Source organism: Theropithecus gelada, chromosome 10 (genome assembly GCF_003255815.1).
Source record: "Theropithecus gelada isolate Dixy chromosome 10, Tgel_1.0, whole genome shotgun sequence".
Taxonomy (NCBI): domain Eukaryota; kingdom Metazoa; phylum Chordata; class Mammalia; order Primates; family Cercopithecidae; genus Theropithecus; species Theropithecus gelada.
The window spans coordinates 59,473,827-59,491,503 of record NC_037678.1 but is presented as its reverse complement, the minus strand read 5'-3'; the positions used below and the strand labels follow the sequence as shown (position 1 = coordinate 59,491,503).

The 17,677-nt window shown below is 46.2% G+C and overlaps 1 protein-coding gene across 2 annotated transcripts in view; it reads right to left on the bottom strand.

Moving 5' to 3' along the window:
- The window catches only part of PTPRT (protein tyrosine phosphatase, receptor type T), a 1,113,081-nt gene extending 1,096,712 nt beyond the window's left edge, over window positions 1–16,369 (bottom strand). For both annotated transcript variants that reach the window (XM_025399269.1, XM_025399270.1), the window contains exon 1: window positions 16,282–16,369. In XM_025399269.1, coding sequence (XP_025255054.1) covers window positions 16,282–16,369 — 88 coding nt within the window. The remainder of the gene's footprint in view (window positions 1–16,281) is intronic.
- Between the last annotated feature and the right edge of the window lie 1,308 nt (window positions 16,370–17,677).

Here is a 17,677-nt window from a genome sequence, read left to right as displayed (position 1 = left end):
CCACAGTCTGAGATCAGAGCCTGCAGTCTTTTTTTTTTTTTTTTTTTTGAGACGGAGTTTGACTCTTGTTGCCCAGGCTGGAATGCAATTGCACAATCTCTGCTCACCGCAACCTCCACCTCCTGGGTTCAAGGGATTCTCCTGCCTCAGCCTCCTGAGTAGGTGGGATTACAGGCATGCGTCACCACGCCCAGCTAATTTTGTATTTTTAGGAGAGATGGGGTTTCTCCATGTTGGTCATGGCTGCTCTCGCACTCCCGACCTCAGGTGATCCTCCCGAGAGCCTGCACTCTTAACCACCGCGTGGTTCATGACAGAGCAGATGGACTCACCTGCCCCAGATCTGATTCCATAAGGAAGGAAGATTCAGCCAAGAACTACCAAAAGGGCATGTTAGAAACCAAGCACAGTTTCACAGAGTGGAAACTGAAAGGGGATCTACATGTTCTTTATTTTAAGGCACATGATGAAAAAGTCAATGGCAAGGTATTTGGTGCCTTTGGAAAATCAGAGATAAAATTATGCAGGCCCTTATATCTCAGAATCAGAGATTCTTGCAGCAAAATCTGTGACATTCAACACCTGATGCATCCTACAAATGCAGAAGCAGTCCCATCCTTGGCTTCAACCTCTCATTTGTAAAACTGGAGTAATGATCACCTGTCTTAAATCCACAAGGTGGATGTGCTGTGGAGAAAGTAAACTCAACTAACTGTCCAGCCAGAAGTGTTTTCCTAAACTGCTGCGCTTGCTGGAGCCCCAGAGGTCCAAAGTCCATAGTGTGGGATGACCCCTGGGGTTTGGCATATGGCACCTTCAGGTGCTCGGTCTCCAGTGTGGAATCAGGGGCAGCTATATCTAGGGGCTCAACCTCTGTTCCAGGACAGGTGAGGGTCCTCCCCTCACAATTGCCCCCTTGTATGACTGGGATAGTTGAGACTCACTTATAGGGGAAGATGGAGCTTCTTTCTGGGAAAGACAGTCTCTTTCTCCCATAACTCTTATTCCCATAAAAATCTTCTAACATTCAACATCACGTGGTGATTAAGAACCTGGCCTCTGAATGAGACGACCACAGTGTGATTGTGGCCAAGCCCTTGAACCTCCATGAAACCAATTATCTTATCTGATACATGGGATTGCTGTGTCTGCCTCATGGGATCATTATGATAATTAAATGAAGTCTTAGAATTTCCCTCAAAGACATGATCATTGAAAATTCTGGAAAAAAAAAAAAAAGGCTTTCCACCCAGGAATTTCAAACAGGATCTAATTTCCTCTGTAAGTATGAATTTTGCACAGCACATGACACAAAGTAAGCCAGACAGAGAGAGCATAAAGTAATAGCCAAGAACACAGAATCTAGCCTTGAATTCTTCTGGCTCAAGTCAAGTTCCAACACTGACTAGCTGTGTGACCTTGGGCTTGCTACTTAACCACTCTGTTCCTCAGTTTTGATGATCATTGTACCTACATCATAACAGTGTGATGAAAACTCAAGGAGTGATCATTAGTAAAACCCTTGAAAAGTATCTGGCTCATTACAAGTATTTAAAGCATGTAATAATGTTAGTGTTTCCTATTTGGTAGTCATTTCATCTCCTGCATTTATTCCTCTGATTTTCAGTTTGGATCCTTCATACTCAGCAGACCCTGCTGCACCTGTGATTTTCATAACTTTTGAATCTGGTCCCTACCATTATTGCCCATCATCCATCATTTCACCAAATGATTTTTCCCCTTCTTGAATTTTCTGCTTTTCATTCCAACTTGAGCCAAATGCTCTTCTCCTCTGTATACTCTTTTGGGTTTAGAAACCTTCCTCCCAGGAAAGTGAAAATCCCTGCTGTCATACTCTAATCTGGACTGTTCTAATGGAGTCGCTGTTTGAAATGAACAATCCTTGAAACAGGTTGCTTTATCTTCTAGACCTGGGGATTTCACAACTTATTCCTTTTGAACAAACAAACCATGAGTAATGTCATATAACAAAACTGATCCGTTGAGAAAATATATTTTTAATATATTTAATCTTTAGCAAAGATATCCAATGATTTGATTTTCAGGACATAAATAAAAATCCTAAAGTCAGAGACCTAGAACTTTAGTCTTTAAGAAACATAGAAATCATCTTGTCATTTCACAGATGGAAAAATGATGCCCAAGTTCACAGCACCTCTAAACATTGAAAAGATTGCGCAACATTATTCTTTGAGTCAGATGTGCCTTTCTGAGGCCTCAGGCAAACCTAAGGCCAAAGGCTGTCCTATGAAAGAATCTCTGCTGTTTCTCTTGGGAGTGAGAAAGTCTCCTCCGTGGAGGTGCCAGGAAAGAGGAGAAGGATATGTGAAAAGGAGATAGAACTGATGGCTAAGAAGGTCCCCTCCACTGGGCCCCATGCACCCCTGTTCAAATGTCTCCCTGTGTCTGTGATAAAGTTCTCTATTTCCCTTCTTCTGCATGATGCAAGGGTGTTAAGATTCCCCAGAGGAATCCTTTACAAACTCTGAAATAAGGCCTTCCATATAGAAAATAAATTCTAAATTTGTCTTGAAAAGATGACAGAAGAAAACTGTACATATATTTGAAATTCCTATTATCTGTACCTTATTAATAAATCTTAAATTTCAAGAACATCACTTGGAGCTGTGACTGTGCCACTGCACTCCAGCCTTGCAACAGAGTGAGACCCCGGGCTCTGACTATGCCACTGCACTCCAGCCTGCCAACAGAGCGAGACCCCGGGCTCTGACTGTGCCACTGCACTCCAGCCTGCCAACAGAGCGAGACTCTGAGCTATGATTGTGCTGCTGCTGTGAACAGACATCACTTTTTAAAGGAATAATTGAAATGCAGAAATATTACAAAGAGAAGTGCAATTAACACCTAGGTTCTTCTCCATCAAGAATTATCAACCAATTTTAACAAATTTTCTTAAAGTATGTTCTCCTTTTCAAAAGCAACAGAGTATTACAGACAAAGCCAAAATGCCCTTTATCCACCATCCTAGTTCCATTTTTCCCATACCTCTTCTAAAGAGTGTAGCCTTCCATTCTGCTTTCAATGCTGACATAAACTTACATAGTTTGATTATTAATACCTATTTGATTGATGTATCCATTAAATTGACTCTGTTTTCTTTCTGCAGAGGAACATGTGGACTTGCAGATGCTGACTTTGGTTCATGTACCAGAAAATCCTGATATTTGTAAATTAGTCCTTAAGTAGATGCCCAGATTGTTAGTATAAGATCATCCAAGATGCTGATATAGAAGGGAAGTGGCAAAGCAAAAACTGGGATGCTTCTATGTACAAGCAGGATTCTGCTAGTTTGAAGAGGTCACTAGCACCTCATTAGTAAACCATGAGGCCAGAAAAAGCCAGCCCAAGATATATGATATCTGCTTCAACCCTGTGTAGTCACCATGCTCCCATAATATCCTGTATTTTTGGCTAAAGAAATCAAAAATGTATAGAAGTTTGGAAGCACATCCAAGGTCCTTACCAGATAACCTGTAACCCAACTGCAATGACGCCATTGGTGTCAGAAGTGGGACAGACCTGAAGAACCTACCACAATGGCCACATTTTGGACAGGGATCAGAATATCAAAGTAGGACACAACGAGTAAAGCATGCCTAAAACATGAGAATTTGGGGGGAAGGAGCTGAGTCTAGTGGAATTTACCCATGTTTCTTCTCCCTTCATCCATTTGGACCTGACATTTAGTGAAAGATGGCTGGCACAAAGGCAGTTAGCACAACGCAAAATTCCTGGAACCTTTTGTGTGAGCCAAAGCAGTGGCTAGAACTAAGGATCTCCAGAAAAGCTGAAACCCCAAAAGGAGAAAATGTCTGAAGTTTCAGCCAAAAATCTATGGATCACAAAAGGATGCTGTCAAATTAGACATCTGAAAAGGCAACCTGGAATGGAAAAGATACCAAAGACCCCTAAAATCCCAGGTGGAACAGGTGGTCAGCAGCTTTCCAGGCACAACTGCTGAGGTTTTGGAAGTGTGAGGAAATGGGAATGGAATGAAGAAATGCTTCAGTGCTCATCAAGCCAACTCTCAGGCAGAACGACTGCAATACAGAGAGATTTACACAAAGAAATTTAAATATATGCTAAATGTTTCGTATGTGGGAAGAGGAAAAGATAATAAGGATAAGAAATCTGACTTCATCAACCTTCAATAAAAAAGTGACCCATCAGGAGCCTGGCCCCAAGTTAGTTTTAAACTAAAAAACTCCGTTTTAAAATATGTGTATACTTTCTAAAGGCAGCAGTAACTTTGAAATTTGTTCAAATTAATTGCACTTTTCCACCAAAAATGGTGTTCGGAAGGTCAAGTCCCAGAAATATTTTTCTACTTGGAACTTTCTATTTTTCTTCCAAGAGGAAAACTTAAAGAACTTCATTGAGATGGAAAATTCACCTTGGTAAGTATACCCAGAAAAAGTTTATAAAACTTCTGCTAAAGCAAGGGTGTTGTGGTACCTGAATTTGGTTGGGTGTTTGCACGATTAAGCTGAGCATCTCAAAAGTTGAAAACTGTGTATTTCCTCTTTTCCAGAAAGTTCCATTGCTCCTTAGTAAACCTAATAAAAATGACCTCAAAACTGCAACTGAAGTGTTAGAGCTGGCCTCTACTTCATCCCAGACAATTTTGTTTATGAGAAGATAACCACCCTGAACTGGAGCCAGCTGAGATACAGGGAGGAAGCTGACTTTGTGCCTGGCTTCTTTAAGGCTAGAAGCTCTGGGAAAATAACTAATCATTCCTGACACCCACCCTGCAACTCTGATTTGAGACCATTTAGAATCTTGGCTTAAAGTTGTGGTTTCTGAGCTGAAAGTCACTCCCCCATTCCAACACACACACTTTCTATTTAAAAAGGTGAAAAAATAATGCAAAAGGTTAAGAGATGGTAAATGGACAGTCTTAGGCAGAGGAAAGATTCACTGACAAAGAAAAATGTAACAGTCAAAACATCCAAAGCTCTGGATCTGGAAAGAGAAGAACGACTGGACACTGAAATGGCTTTGAACTCAAAGCTAGAACAGAAGAGCAGAACAAGTTCCTTGACCCAGGCCTGTTAGGTATATTTGTGCAGGTTCCACACCACAACAGGCAGCAGCCATGACCTAGACATAGTACCCCCACCTCCCTCACACCAGGAGGAAAGCCTGGCACCCAATCTTGCACAGCCAGATGTAGTAAGGCTGAAGGGGACAGGTAATAAATGGGAAAGTGCTCAAAAACCTAACTCCCTGAAAGTGGAGGCCAAACACTTCCTCAAGGCAGATGAAGGGTGAACTCAAGGTGTCTTAGAGCCCTCCTTCCTAGGGTCACCTTGTAGAAATGACTCAAAAGGGCTTAGGGTTGGGACCATCATACATTGGTGCCTCTCCTGCCAAAATACAGATACCACCTAGACAAGAACAATGCGGATCTTTGGCATCACCACCACCCCCGAATCAAACAGTTAAGCTGTAAAAACCAGTAAATTCTTGAAGCACATCTTCACCAGAAGTCCAAAGTCTGGTCATCCCATTTAGATTTTGACAAAACATCCTTCCTTCACTGCAAGATCTCCTGGGGCCCTAAACACAGTCACCTTGAAAAGAATATTGTGACAGTCTCTTCTGATGACTGTACTACTGCCACAACAACCACAACCAAGAGTTCAGGCATGACATGTTTCAATCCATATAGTAACTTACGTGTTTACATCAGACTTTTTAATTGCTATAACTTATATTCTCTATGTTAGTTTTATGGAGCCCATTTTTAAACTTCTGGAAATGGGTTAGAAAGGTCTAAAATAAGCGCTAATTTTAAAAACTGGAATATGCAAATGTAATAAAAATATTAAATTTCAGCTAAATTATATTATAGCCCTAATATATTGGTGTTGTTTATAAATTGGTTTTTGTGGAACCTAGATACTAGTGGAAAAATTTTAGTCTTACAAAAACACAATCGTACTTCAGTCTTGGGGGTAAAGGTTGAAAAGTTTTCTGATGGATCTTCAGATTAATTCACTTGTACTTTCTGACATACCTAATTAACTTTTATAAAATTTAAACTAAATCCCTTCTGAGCTACTAAATCTCTCTACTCTAAGGCCTTTAAAGAGTGAAAACCTGACACTGAACTGACACTACTGCCACCCAAAATAAAAAGAATTAGAAGACCTGAACACACTTCAAAGGTTATATTTGTATTTTTTTCCGAGAAACAAGGTTCCCTACACTTGTGTGTGACTTCAGGTTCCTGTGGTGGGCAGCTCCTGAAGTGGATCCCAATGACCCCCACTGCCTGGTATTCATCCTGTGACGGTTAATCCCATGTGGCCACTCGGCTGGGCTAACAGATGCCCAGATAGCTGGTGAAATGTTATTTCTGGGTGTGTCTGTGAGGGCGTTTCTGGAAGAGATCAGCATTTGCACTGGTCAACTGAGTAAAGCAGATGGCCCTCCCCAATGCAGGTGGGCATCCTCCAATCCACTGGGGGCCCGAATAGAACAAAAAAGTAGAGGAGGGCGAATTGCTCTCTTGGCTTGAGCTGGGACATCCATCCTCTCCTTCCCTTGGGCATCAGTACTCCTGGTTCTTGGGTGTTCGGACTCAAGTCAGAGCCTACACCACCAACCCCCAAATTCTCAGGCCTTCAGACTTCCACCATCAACTTTCGTGGGACTCCAGCTTACAGACTGTGGGACTTCTCGACCTCTAAACCTGCATAAGTCAATTCCTACAAGAAATCTCAGTCAATCAATCTCTCTCTCTCTCTCTCTCTCTCCTCCCCCCGCCCCCGCTTCCTCCCTCTCCCTTTCCCTCTATATATATACGAGAGGGAGAGAGAGGAAGGGGGGGCAGGGGGAGAGAGAGAGAGATTGATTGAGATTTCTCATATATAGAGAGAGAGAGAGGGGGAGAGGGAGGGAGGGAGGGAGATATATATATATATATACATACACACACACACATACACACACACATATACATATACACACACACATACACACACATATACATATACACATTTTTTTTTTAGACAGAGTTTCAGTCATGTCTTCTGCGCAGGAATGCAATGGCACGGGCTCGGCTCACTGCAAATTCCCCCTCCCAGGTTCAAGCGATTCTCCTGCCTCAGTCTCCCAAGTAGCTGGGATTACAGGCATGCACCATCATGCTTGGCTAATTCTGCATTTTTAGTAGAGATGGGGTTTTACCATGTTGGCCAGGCCGGTCTCGAACCCCTAACCTTAGGTGATCTGCCCGCCTCGGCCTCCCAAAGTGCTGGAATTACAGGCGTGAGCCACCACACCGGCCAATATATAATATACACTTAAAATGTGATACATAATATATGTGCCCTGTTATAAATTCTAATATATAGTCTATTGGTTCTGTTTCTCTGCAGAACTCTAAGACAACTTCCTTGTGCAATTCCTTTCCCTTGAGTATGAGCTGAACCTAGTGACTTGCTTCTGACAGAATATGACAAAGTGATGTGACATCACTTCCCAAATTAGGTTACAAAGGATTGTGACTTCAGTCTTCCTCACACTCGCTCCAGCCCTCTCACTTGCTCACTCTGACAAAGTCAGCTGCAACGTTGTGAGCTGTCCGATGAAGTGGACAAGTGTGTTTACATATGTGGCAAGTGCCTGTGTGGCACGGAACTGAGCGTGGCCTCTAGCAAACAACTCATGAGAGATGGAGGTCCTCAAGCCAAGAGCCCGTGAGTAAGTGAACCCCGCCAACAGTCATGTGAGTGAACCCGGAAGCAGACCCTTTCCCATTCAAGCTGAACTGACTGCAGCCTGTGAGGGGCCCTGAGCCACAGGACCCAAGCCACACAGATTCCTGAGCCAAAGAAATAGTGAGACGATAAATCCACTGCACTGGGGGAGTAACTTGTTACTATCAGACAATTAATATAGCTCCTTTAGAAAAGGACTGGGCTTGCTTTTCCTTTTCAGAAAGTTGGTGCCCAAGAAAGAAACATGGACAGCTGGGACCTGACTCTGGACCTGACACTGGACCCAGGCATTTGGAGGCCAATTCCAAGATGCTAAAGAAAAAAAGACATGGTGACATCAACTTCTCAGCAATACTCATTTAAACACATAGTGTGGCAATGTGGCAAAATTATTTTTAATTAGATTAACGAGTTATCCTATTCAAACTAACTTTATGAAATCAAAGAGATAAATAATCATAAATGCATGCTGTTTAGAACCTCTTTCTTTTCTATCCCTAATGCCACCAGCCGTCCCCATTTTACCCTGCTGTATGCCAGTGTTCAAAGAAAATACCAAAAATCTGCACCCAGATTCTGATGTTCCCACGACAAAGGGATCAGGGCTCTTTAAATAATAACTACTATTATAATAATATAATAAATAATAACAAACCAACACGTGGGTCTGAAAATCCTTGTTGTCACTGGAAAATAAGGACTCTCTCAAGGAGGCCTGGAGGTGGTAAATAAGAACCTGGTTTGAAGGAGCTCCCAGTAGCCAAACTGATCACTTAAGCAGCATAAAAGCATAATGATAGTCAATCAGAGGAAGTCAAGACCACCCAAGGCCACTAGTATTTGTGATGATCCAATACGAAGCACTGTTTTTAAAACTCCTGCTTGCTGATGTGAACCCATTCATTCATGCTCAAGTTACAAAGAGACAAATGCGTGATCCCTGAGGGATGACTACATAATCACCCACCATGAGGTCAGGGAGGACCAAGAGAAATGGGTTTGTGGTCTTGTGTAGGCTTCTAGAACCAATAGGATAAAAGGGGGAGTAAAGCAAAATGAGGGGTGGTTTGAGAAGAAACAGGTTTCCAAGGTCCTGGGAAGCAGGAGCTGGAACATAACTGTGGGATTCGGGGATATGTAGTCGGCAGCACTGCATTCTTCCAGGGAAGAGGATAAGCACCATGACGCCTAGAAAGTTAGAAGTCTGCAAACTATTTTTTTTTTTTTTAGACAGAGTCTCACTCTTTCGCCCAGGCAGAAGTACAGGGGCATGATCTCAGCTCCCTGCAACTTCCGTCTCCTGGGTTCAAGTGAGTTTCATCCATAAGCCACCCAAGTAGCTGGGATTACAGGCATGCACCACCACACCCGGCTAACTTTTGTATTTGTAGTAGAGCCGGCATTTCATCACGTTGGACAGGCTGGTCTTGAGCTCCTGGCCTCAAGTGATCCATGCACCTCAGCCCCTCAAAGTGCTGGGATTACAGGCGTGAGCCACCACTCACCCAGCCGTGGTTTGCAAACATCTTTTAAGAGCAGCACTTGAAGAACTATTAGCGTGAAGTTCCTCCTGGGTGTTGATGGAAGCCCCCTACAAAGGCAGAGACAAAGTTGGTGCAGAACTGTTTTCCCCTCTGTTCATCCTGGCAGGAAACCAATGGTGGGGAAAAAAAAAAAAAAAAAGTTGCATCTGCTCGTGATCCAAGACACTTCTACTCTTCTGTTAAATCTCTATATCCTTAGCTTAATGAGAAAAGAAATGAATGAATGATCTCTTCTCTCCCCCACAAATCCCTACCCTACCAAAATACTCAGGGTAAAAGTTATTCGTGTCTTTAATTTTAATAGACATTGCCAAATTAGCACTCAGAAAGGCTGTTTCAATTTTCGCTACTCAAAAATGAACAAAGCTACCTAATTGCTCAGATCCTTGTCAAGACTTGATAGTCTCAAACTTTAGCATTTTTGCCAAATTGATGAGGGGGAAAAATGCTACTTCACAGATTTAATTCACAGTCTAAAGAGCCTTTAAAAGGGCGAGAGATAACGATTTGCAAATTGCTAATACAACAAACTATTTTGGAAACTAGCAAGAGCTAAGTCATAGTAATGCCATTTCCTTGCTGCCTGTTTTCCGCCACGGACCAGGCTTGACAATTTACAGGAATTATCTCCAGCTCTTGCAGCAATGAGGCATCGGTAGTCCCATTTTACAGATGTAGAAAAAAAGATTCAGAGCACTGAAGTAACTTATCAAGGCCACATCACAAGTGCATTAGGGAGCTGAGATATACACATTAGTTTAACTTCACAAAGGCCCGTGGTCAAATAAAAGTTTTAACAGCTTTAGTCCATAAGATTTCATCCATCATCAGGGTACAATTCTATACCTTTTAGCAAATGTAGAGTTACACAACCATCACCACCTTCCAGTTTCCAAGTCAAGAAAGTTAGAGGTTTGCAAACATCTCTTGAGAGCGGCACATCAACTGTTCTCTCAGGTTCATTTCCTATAAACCCCTGCTCCATGCCTAGCCCTAGGCAACCACTGGTCTGCTGTCTGTCTCTATAGATCTGCCTTATCTGTGCATCTCATAAAATATGCAGTCTGTTACATCCAGCTTCTTTTGCTTAGCATAATGTTCTCGAGGCCCATCCATGGTGTAGCCTGTATCAGCAGTTCATTCCTTTTTATTCCTAGTCGTATTCCCTCGGAGGGATTCGCCGGTTGATGGACATCTGGATTGTTTTCAGGTTTTGGCTTCTGTGAATAATGCTGCTACAAACATTCATGTTTGTGTCTTTCTGTGGACATATGTTTTCATTTCTGTTGGGCAGATTCCTAGAAGTGGAATTGCTGGATTTTATGGGGAGTGTCTGTTTAACTTTTTAAAGAAACTGCCAAACTGTTTACCGAAGTGGCTCCACCATTTTTTATTCCCTCCATCATCAAACAAAAATTGTCAACTGAATATCCAAGAAATGTGAGACTTTGCATCTCTTCTACTTATGCTCCAGGGGATGTGCTTGTGTGTCACACGCACTTTAGCAGCCTGGCTTCAGTGTGAGAAAAAATTAAGTCTGCCACACTGTGGGTCTGCTTCAATTTCCAGGTGACTTACCAGTCTGAAAGTGGATCTGATGAGGCTTCTGCGCAGCCCCTCCTTGTGGATATACCTAGGAAGGGCGAACTGAAATAATGCTCACATTTGGAGATAAAACAGGCCCTAATGGGCCAGGCGTGGTGGCTCACACCGGTAATCCCAGCAATTTGGGAGGCCGAGGTGGGCGGATCACAAGATTAAGAGATCGAGACCATCGTGACCAACATAGTGAAATCCCATCTCTACAAAAAATACAAAAATTAGCTGGGCGTGGTGGTGCGCACCTGTGGTCCCTGCTATTTGAGGGGCTGAGGCAGGAGAATTGCTTGAACCCAAGAAATGGAGGTTGCAGTGAGCCGAGATCAAGCCACTGCACTCCAGCCTGGCAATAGAGCAGTGAGACTCCGTCTAAAACAATAAAAAAAAAAATTTTTAAAAAAACACAGGCCCTAATGATCACCATGCCTCACTGACACCTCCCTCTCTCCCTGTTCCGCTTTATGGACACATCAATTCCCATGTTTTTACGGTTGACTTCTGCTAGGTCCCTTTGGAATGTATTTCTAGAATCCTCACTGGGTCCCTCTGTATCCTCTTTAGCACCTGCAACTCTTACCAATAGATAAAAAATAAATGGCATTATCCTGCTCATTTCTGCTTCTCCCTGGCAAATAAAAGTGTCCAGCAGGACCATATCAAATGCTGAAACCCACGACCCCAACCGGTCACCCTAACCCACCTGGACACACACTATTGATGAACCCCTGTCTCTGCGGCTGTATCTGATTGTTGTTCATCCACTGAAAATATGTGGCTTTCTTCCTCTCCACACTAATCTGAATCATTCTGTAAGATTTCATGAGACACGCTAACTGCTTTCTAGTATCTATGTGGTATTGCCTCCTGGACCCAATTCTGTAATGTGTTTGCAAATGCTATTATACTTGTCCGACATGGTTTGTTCTCAATAATCTCATAGCTTGTTAATTTATTTATTGGAATGCCATGGCCCTTGTTTGTTTTCTTATTCTTTGTTTTTTTATCAAGTGCACAAAGTTTCTTTATCCCCCACAGCCCCAGAGTGCTGTGGACTTGATCTCCAGGTTAGGGAAGAGCAGAGGACAGAGCCCAAAAGCAAGGAAGGCTGTACACGGGAGAGTGTAGGAAAGGAAACAGAACGCGTCCAAATATTGTGTCCTGCCACAATATGTAACCATTTGTGGCTTATCAACACTTCTAAGTCAGAGGGTAAAATATGCCTAAAAGTCAACATTCCCTATTTAAACCCTTGAATGGCCAGATTTACTAGTGTCATCTGTCAGCAAATTTCATTGGCAATCTTTCTGTAAAAGCAGGTGCAGGGAATCAAGTCCCTAAAAAGAAGAAAAGGAAGAAAACTGGGTGGGTGTGGTGGCTCACGCCTGTAATCCCAGCACTTTGGGAGGCCGAGGTGGGCAGATCACCTGAGGTCAGGAGTTCGAGACCAGCCTGGCTAATATGATGAAACTCCGTCTCCAATAAAAATACAAAAATTAGTCAGGTATGGTGGCACATTCTTGTAATCCCAGCTACTTGGCAGGCTGAGGCAGGAGAATCACTTGAACCCAGGAGGCAGAGGTTGCAGTGAGCCAAGACTGCACCACTGCACTCCAGCCTGGGCAACAGAGTGAGACTCCCTCTCAAAAAAAAAAAAAAAAGGAAACTAAAAATCATTACCAAACCCAGCATCTCATGGCCAGTTCACTACTTAGCAAAAGACTGATGCCCCACCCCCCCGGGCCTGTGCGCATACACCTGTGCTGAGGTCAGTAACAGACAAGGCTCCTCTTGGGACAAAGTGCCTATTATGTACCAGGCAATCTTCCATTCACTCTGCATATAACATCTTACTTGGTTGCCACAAAGTCCAGCGAGACAGCTCTAATTATCCTCGCTTTACAAATGAGAAGCTGGGGATCTGAGAAGGTAAATGACTTGCCCAAGCTGGCATAGGTAGAAAGAAGCAGAGGAGGATTCAAACTGAGGACTTCAGACGCCAAAGCTCACACTCTTTTCTCTAAACCAGGCTGCCTGCTGAGTTAAATTCCCCTGCGCCCACCCTCCCCCACATTATAGCTGCCATGAGACTCTACCATCTCTTCACCATCATCAATAAATATTTATCAAGGACCACTACCTACACAGACTTGCTCTTGTTTCCACAGCAACACACTGTCACGGAGTCAGGGGAGTATCCCGTGCTTGAAAGAGTGATGCTGTCATGTCCTCTGATCATGGCTGTGAAAGGTGACAGCTACACTAGTACATGGAACACTGTCTCAGCTGGCAGCCTGACGCCTGCAAGAGCTGTGCTGAGGACAAGCAAGAAGAAATTAAGTAGAGTAGAAAGACAGTGGGTTGTAACCCAAGAAGATGGTCTGTTTTTACTATGTGTTTGCAATTGTTGCTGGAAGAGAATTTAAGCCAGGTTTGCACATTAATTTTTCTTTTATTAGGAAACAAATCAAGCAATCCATGACAGAAAGTAAAATTCAACTGTACGGCTAACAGTTCCCCAGAGGTATACAGCAGTGATTATCGAGTTAAATGACTACATTGCTAACAATTGCAATTGCAAGTCAGTCCCCTATAAGATCCATTTTTGCTCTCAATATGTGGATTTTGAAATCCACTGGTAAATGAACTAATTATCCCCTTATTCATTTAACTGTCTCTCTCTTCCCCCATCCCAAATCATGTTTTGCCACATTGTTAAGAGACTGTTTTTAAATGTTTTTTGTTTGTTTGATTTTTCTATCATTCCTTCCAAAAACTGTCGTGGCTCAAGAAATATGTCTTAGAATAAGGAAAAAGGAAATTGCCTTTTGATGACAAGCTTCCGCCCCTGACTTTTGGACACTGAGACCAACATGTTACAGCAAAACATATTAGCCCAACTATGTTATGGATGTAACCTTACAAATTGAAATTGCTTTCGAGATTGGGAATTTTCAGATCAAAAGAACATGGAAAACACACTACTTAGTCTTAAAATGTATTTATCCAAACTTGCCAAAAGTTTTAAATAAAATACTTTAAAGGAAATCAAGTTATTGTCATATTTATACTAGATTTGAAATTCTAACAATTTCTGAATTTAGGAATAAAATAAGAATATAAGTCCATTTTTTAAGTCAACATTTACAGTATTCTTGTTTTGGCAGATACAGATGTTCATGAGGAACCCTGGAAAAAAAAAATCTAATTTAGATGGTCGAGCTACCGTTAAACTGGAAAGGAGAGGACAGATATATACAGAAAATCCCCATTTCTACAAATGCGTGAGGCTTAGAATGCACCAGTTCTCCAATACAAGCTAATCCCATTCGTTTAAGGAGCCCCTGGCACAAAGGCAGCCACTTGCTAAATATATGCTATATAGTAGGTTTGCAGAAGCCAGCCTGCTCAGGTAGACCCAAAAGAAACACAGGATGCCTTAACAGATTTCTTCCCAAACCATATTCCAGGATTTCTTTTCTTTCTCCTGCATTCTAAAGAGCAAACAAAGAAAAGGTGCTCGCTCCTCACACTTCTCTAAATGTTTTAACAAAAGGCTGCTGAATAAACACATTACTCATTTAAAAATTGAAAAGAAGTTCTATTCCTGATACGAAAGCAACCAGATTTGCATTTTAATAGTTGTGGGCGAGCGCCACCTGGCGGGAGCATCCGGAACGGGCGGCGTTCAGCACTGGACAGCCTCCCGAGCCGGTACGGGTTTTACCGCTTACTACCCAAGAATGATTTGAGACCCGTGATGGAATATTTTTGATCCTGTTTCTGCAGCGGTAACGTGAGTGGTATTAATGTGTGGTTGGCCGGTCATGCATTAGAGGATATAAAATCTGAGTCACGAATCATGCCTGGGTGTCCAGGACTGCCCCGGGCATCCTCCCTAGCACCCCTCCCTCCCTAGCACACCTAACACACACTCCAAAATGAGGAAAACGAGAATTGTGGACCATCTTTAGAATGATGCTGTGGCTGTCCCTCTTCTCTCACTTGCTAATCCAACCTTTCAGCTTCACACACCTCTAAAGGAGTGTCTTCGTCACCCAACTTCCCAGCCAGGGAAACAGGCTGTCCCTTCACAGAAGTCGCCTATTCCTCTTCCATTTTAGTACCAAGCAAGGAAGGCTCTAACGCATTTCCAACGGAATGTCCCTCCAGCGGCCCTTAACCTCAGACGCAGCCTGTGCAAACACGCTGTACTTCCGCACAGGTTCGTTCTTTTTCTCTTTCTTCCTTTCCTTCTTTCGGTGAGATAATAAATGGGCACAGCTGTTGCTCAGCGATCCAAAACGAGCCTGTTCCTGCGTCCCACGGGCTGATCTCAGCCTGTCCCCGTGATCCCAGCCACCTCAGCCCGGCGTAGTTACACCAAAAGCAATCGGTGCTAAGAAACTTTAAGGTGATTTTGAACTTGGAAGTACACCTGCAGCACTCCCTCCCTTCTCTTCTTCCCTCTGCCGCTACTCTTGGGGGGAGCGGGGGGCTTGGGGCTGGAAGCTGCCTGCGGTGGGGCTTGGTGATGTTTAAGACCCTGGACTGTGATGCCCTCCAGCACCCGCCAACGTGCCTTTAGGAGCACGGCAGGGCACTCCCCCCCGCCCCCCGCTCCCCCTACTCTGGGGAACTACCTCTGCTCACCTCCTTCCCGTGGCCAAACCCAAATATGAGTCCCCGAACTTTTCAGGAGCAGACGCGCACACGGGTCAAATCCACTCCCCTCCAAGGGCCTTAACACGGGCGCCCAGCTACCTCGGAGAAAAGCCAGCGGGTAGGGCGGAGGCACTGCTCTCGGTCATCAACGCAAACATCCCCACGGGTGCCTTCAGCGGCTTGATTAGGGGAGCAGCGTGTTCAGAGCAAATGTGGAGCTTCCTGTATCTCCGAGGAGAAAAGAAAAGCCGCCGCCCCGGCAGCCTCGGCCTGCTGGGGACCTGTCCTCCCCACTAAAAGCGCGCGCTGCCCGGGAGGGAACGCTCCACCCTGGGCGTCGGTGCCGCTCCTCATCTCGCCGCCCCAAACACTCAAGTGGCAGATTCCGACAAGTGGGAGGCAGCAAGTGGAAATATTCGCAACAACCGCGGAAAGTTACTCCAGCCCGGGGGACCGGCAGGAAAGTGAAGCTGTGAACTTCGCCAAACGCGGGCTGCCGAGGGACGCGAGGGACCAGGCTGGCTGGCCGGGGCGCGCGGGGACACGGCTTCCCGCGCCTGCAGGCTGAGACCCGGGTTCCGGCCATGGGGACCCGCGCCCCCGCGAGCCCGCGCAACTTTCTCCTCCGAGGGCCCCGCGGCTCGGAGCCCGCGCGCATCCGGGAGGGAGCGGGGAGCCCAGGGGAGCCGAGCGGGCGCACTCACCTGCGGCGCTCTGAGCCCGGGCGCCGGGCAGCGGCGGCAGCTGCAGCCTCAGGAGCAGGCTGAGGGCGAGCGCGGCGAGGCTCGCCATCCGGGCGGCGGCGGGCGGCTCAGCCCCTTCCCGCGGGGGCCGGGGCTGGGGCCGGGACTGGGGCGGGCGCGGGGCGGCCCCGCATCGCCGGTGCGGCCGCTGGCTGTGAGCGCGGCTGGCTCCGCTCGGGCTCCCGGAGCCGGCGCCGCTGCGCTCCAAGCCGAGGCGCGGCGCGAACTGAGGCGGGAGGCTGGGCGGGGGCGGGACGCGGGGGGCGGGGGGCGGTGTCCCCCGAGTCCTAACGCCGCCGCCGTCGCCGCCGCCGCCGCCGCCCGCCCGGGCGCTCCGCCTCGGCCGTGCACACACCCTCGCGCGCACGCCCGCGCCTGGCACACGCCCGCGGCTGGCACACGCGGGCTCCCCCGCACACCCTCTCCGGGGCCGACCAGCTCGGGCCGCTGGCACAGTCACGCGCGTCCACACATCACCCCCGCACCCGCACGCCCGGCAGGGTCCTTGCCTCTTCGCCCCGCGCGGTGCCGCGCAGCCAAGCATCGTCTGCCCTGTGGGGGCGCAGGTACGGGGGCGGTGCGGGGAGGAGGGAGCGGGAGCAGCCGTTTGAACTCGGGTTGGGGAACAGGTGAATGGGGGTTCGGTGGCGAGAGGAGGGAGGGAGGGAGGGAGCAGCCCTCACAACTCAAGATAAGGGGCCAGGTGAATTGCGAAAGCGGGTGGGGGGTCTGCCCAAAGCTGGGGCAGGCGGCTGCTGGCCAGGGTCTCGGGCACACCCTGAGATAAGAATTTCATCTAAGAGCGCGCGCGCGCACACACACACAACCCACTCACACTCTTCTGGGCGCATCGCTGACCGCGCCACAATCGCCGCCCCCCTCAATTAGCCGCCCACCCCATCTTCTTGTTCACCCACATTTCTCTTGTCCCCACCACCACGCGGAAGGGGGCGCAGACGGGGCATCAGACATCCCCCCACCCCCCGCAATTTTTCTCTGGCAGCCTTCCCTTTCCTTTTCTAGGGAGACAGAACCATGTAGCTTTTTCCCTTGTCTTCTCGGTCTTAACAAAGACCTGGTTGGGGCTGAAAGCCTAAAACCACAGATCAGCGCCCGCAGCCCACAGCCTGGCTCGCTGCTGTCCTGGGAGGCAGCTGGTACCTGAGTCTTGACTGGGGGTCTGAGATGTAAAAGCCAGGGGCAGGGACACCCAGAAATGCTTACGGAATTCACACTTTGGGAACACTTTGCTACCTGGCCAAAGCCCTCCTTCTTCTGTGTCAGCCCGGCCCCCCACCCCCATCCTTGCTGGGGTGCCAGGGACCCGGGAGACTGTAGGGGAATTGTGAAAATCAAG